This window comes from Adiantum capillus-veneris, chromosome 17, assembly GCF_014529385.1.
Source record: "Adiantum capillus-veneris isolate H3 chromosome 17, ASM1452938v2, whole genome shotgun sequence".
NCBI classification, from domain to species: Eukaryota; Viridiplantae; Streptophyta; class Polypodiopsida; order Polypodiales; family Pteridaceae; genus Adiantum; species Adiantum capillus-veneris.
The window spans coordinates 17,081,034-17,083,758 of NC_140947.1; the positions used below are offsets into that span (position 1 = coordinate 17,081,034).

The 2,725-nt window shown below is 45.2% G+C and overlaps 1 protein-coding gene across 1 annotated transcript; it reads left to right on the forward strand.

Moving 5' to 3' along the window:
- Nucleotides 1-1,175: 1,175 nt before the first annotated feature.
- LOC147436865 (germin-like protein 9-1) lies at nt 1,176-1,796 on the forward strand. Its single transcript, XM_086485794.1, has one exon. It carries the CDS (start codon nt 1,176-1,178, stop codon nt 1,794-1,796), a length of 621 nt encoding a protein of 206 aa, XP_086341920.1.
- The last annotated feature ends 929 nt before the right edge of the window (nt 1,797-2,725 follow it).

A 2,725-nucleotide genomic window follows, 5' to 3' on the forward strand; every position in this document is an offset into this window, starting at 1 on the left:
GACCGGCTGCAAGTGTGGATACGGAATGAGGCCCAAGGGGCTATTTAATGGGAGGTTGAGAGGTTCATTCGTGGGCAGTTCCTCTAGGGGCATTATAGGGATCTTCTCGACGGAATCTTAGAAACTGTGGAGATTGTCAAAACAAGCCAAAATTGGCTCCACAAAGATATGCAATGGTAATATCCGCAACACAATGTACATCCAAAACGTAGAACAGTCACTGCAAAATCGTAGGACATATGCTCAAATAGGCACCAATGAGTATGAAAGCAAAATCACAAAAACAACTCTTGTGGGGAGTAAAACGCTCTCAAGAGAGCACAACACTTTCAAGTGCTAGTCATGTATAAACCATATGAATCCAAAACTCTACTGGAACTGTAATGAGTATCATTGCCACAAGCTCGTTCTGTATGATTCTTATATTCATCCTTGAATAACTTTTATTTTTTTACTATCATAGGCAACACTGCCGTCAAAGGCAGCGGAAGCCGAAAAACTCTTATTTTGTTTGGAAATCTCTCCTCAGTGATGTGCTTATTTGTAGTCTCTCTCTCTCTCTCTCTCTCTCTCTCTCTCTCTCTCACACACACACACACACACACAACAAGAAATGCTTACTTTTGCCATTGCAGGTGGCCCCTCTATCGGGGACAGAGGGAGTCATACTTATAGTTCAAAATATCCAACCATCGCCCCCCCCCCCCCCTCCCTCAAAGGCAGAGTGGACTCTCTCTCTCTCTCTCTCTCTCTCTCTGTGTGTGTGTGTGTGCGCGCAGAGTGAAAAACCAACAGTAGGCCAGTATGGACCACTAGTTATTAATTAAAATTTAAACACGGTGGTCCACCGTTTACAGTGCTGTTGATTTTGAAAATGGGGATAGGTCTCTAAAGCTAAATAGGAACTCCGGGCTTCAAGCATTTCGAATTTTATTCTGAAACGCGTTAAAAGATTTGCCTAGAAAGCTAGCCGATTGGAAGCCGGCTCAGCTACGGGGCGATGGAGGCGATGACGGCCGGCATGGAGGAAACGGTTATAACAAAGAAGGACCTGTGCTCTAAGAGGAGTAGTACTTGAAAAGGCGAGAGATTAATTGCTCACGAAATTTGCGTTGAGTCAGAGAAGCCGCGAGTGCAGCAAGCCGCGACCCGGGTATTGAGCAGGAAGGGGGGAAATGGGTACGACAAGCACTGCTGAAGGGGGGTTGCTGATGGCAGTAGTAATTATGCAGTTGCTGGCTGCCGCCATCGCCAGCGACCCGGAGCTGACAACGGACTTTGCAACCATAATGCACAACGCAAGCGCCGACAACTTCACCTTCACAGGGCTGCGGGGCGGGGCCAAGGCGCGGCCTGGAAGCTTCAAGACGGTGCGCGTGTTCGTCGACTCATTTCCGGCGCTTGAGGGGCTGGGCATCTCCGCGGCGCTGCTGGAGTTCCACCCGAGCACGCACAGCGCGCCCCACATCCACCCCCGCGGGACCGAGCTCTTCTACGTAATGGAGGGCAGCCTAATGGTGGGCTTGGTGGACACGGCCGGCCACTTCTTCAACCAGACGTTGCAGACGGGCGACCTCTTCGTCTTCCCCAAGGGCCTGCTCCACTTCGAGGTCAACCCCAGTACCGCCCAGAAGGCCGTCGCCTTCTCCTCTTTCAGTGGCTCCAACCCCGCCACCATCTCCATCCCTGCCACCCTCTTCGGCTCTGGCATCCCCCCCGCCGTCCTCGCCCAAGCCTTCCACGTCGATGATTCTGCCCTCGCCCAGCTCCAAGCCCCTTTTGCACCCCGTCAGTAATAGTCTTTTAAATCCTCTTCAAAATTGCAAAATAAACACACTTATATATTTAATGTTTTAACACTACTTTTTTTTTTTTTTGAGAGAGTAGAACCTTGAAATTACAACACACACACTCAATCCCCGTAGGTGGAGGCAATCCGACTCTTAAGGTGAGTCATCCCAGCCGGGTTAGGGTGGCCAATCCATCATTTGGACTAGGGGAACAGCCTCTGAGGGCTACATGTCATACGAGCTGTCAAGGGGGTTTGAACCCAAGACCTTTGACACAAGGGGCTCTTGCTCTACCAACTGAGCTAGCTCTCGTTGACGTTTTAACACTACTTTGGTACCAACAAAGGACAAACTTATATGTTTGGCAACAAAAAAAAGCTACACTTGAGTGTTTTTTTAACCACTAATTTAAATAAAATGGTATATGAAATCTAATTCAAACATTTCAAGAAATGCATTTGCAAACTTATAAAATGCTAGCCAAAGAACTCGTAACAAGGTGAAGAAGAATTTTGTTGTGTTTTAATATAAAATTATATAACAAATGGTTTAAATAATACAAAGAACTACACTTAAATAATAAGATAAAAGGTACACATTGCATATCAATATTTTGAAACAAAATAAAATAAAAAATATATATTGAAAATTAAAACAAAAAATATTTTAATGTTTGCTTATAAAAAAAGATAGATTTAATAAGCATAACAATAATAAAAAAATTTAGTTGAAGTCCTTAAATGAAAGGCTCTTATTAATGTCGCACATCATGGGATCAAACTCCTATCAATATATTGTTTAATCCTTTATTCACTAAAGCCTTTTTCAAACATGCCAAAAATTTGAATGTACCTTTGGAGAATCTATCTATACTAATAGATAATGGGGGAAGGGATTCCGGCCCCTCCCCTGGCACACGTGGCGTGAGCTGATGC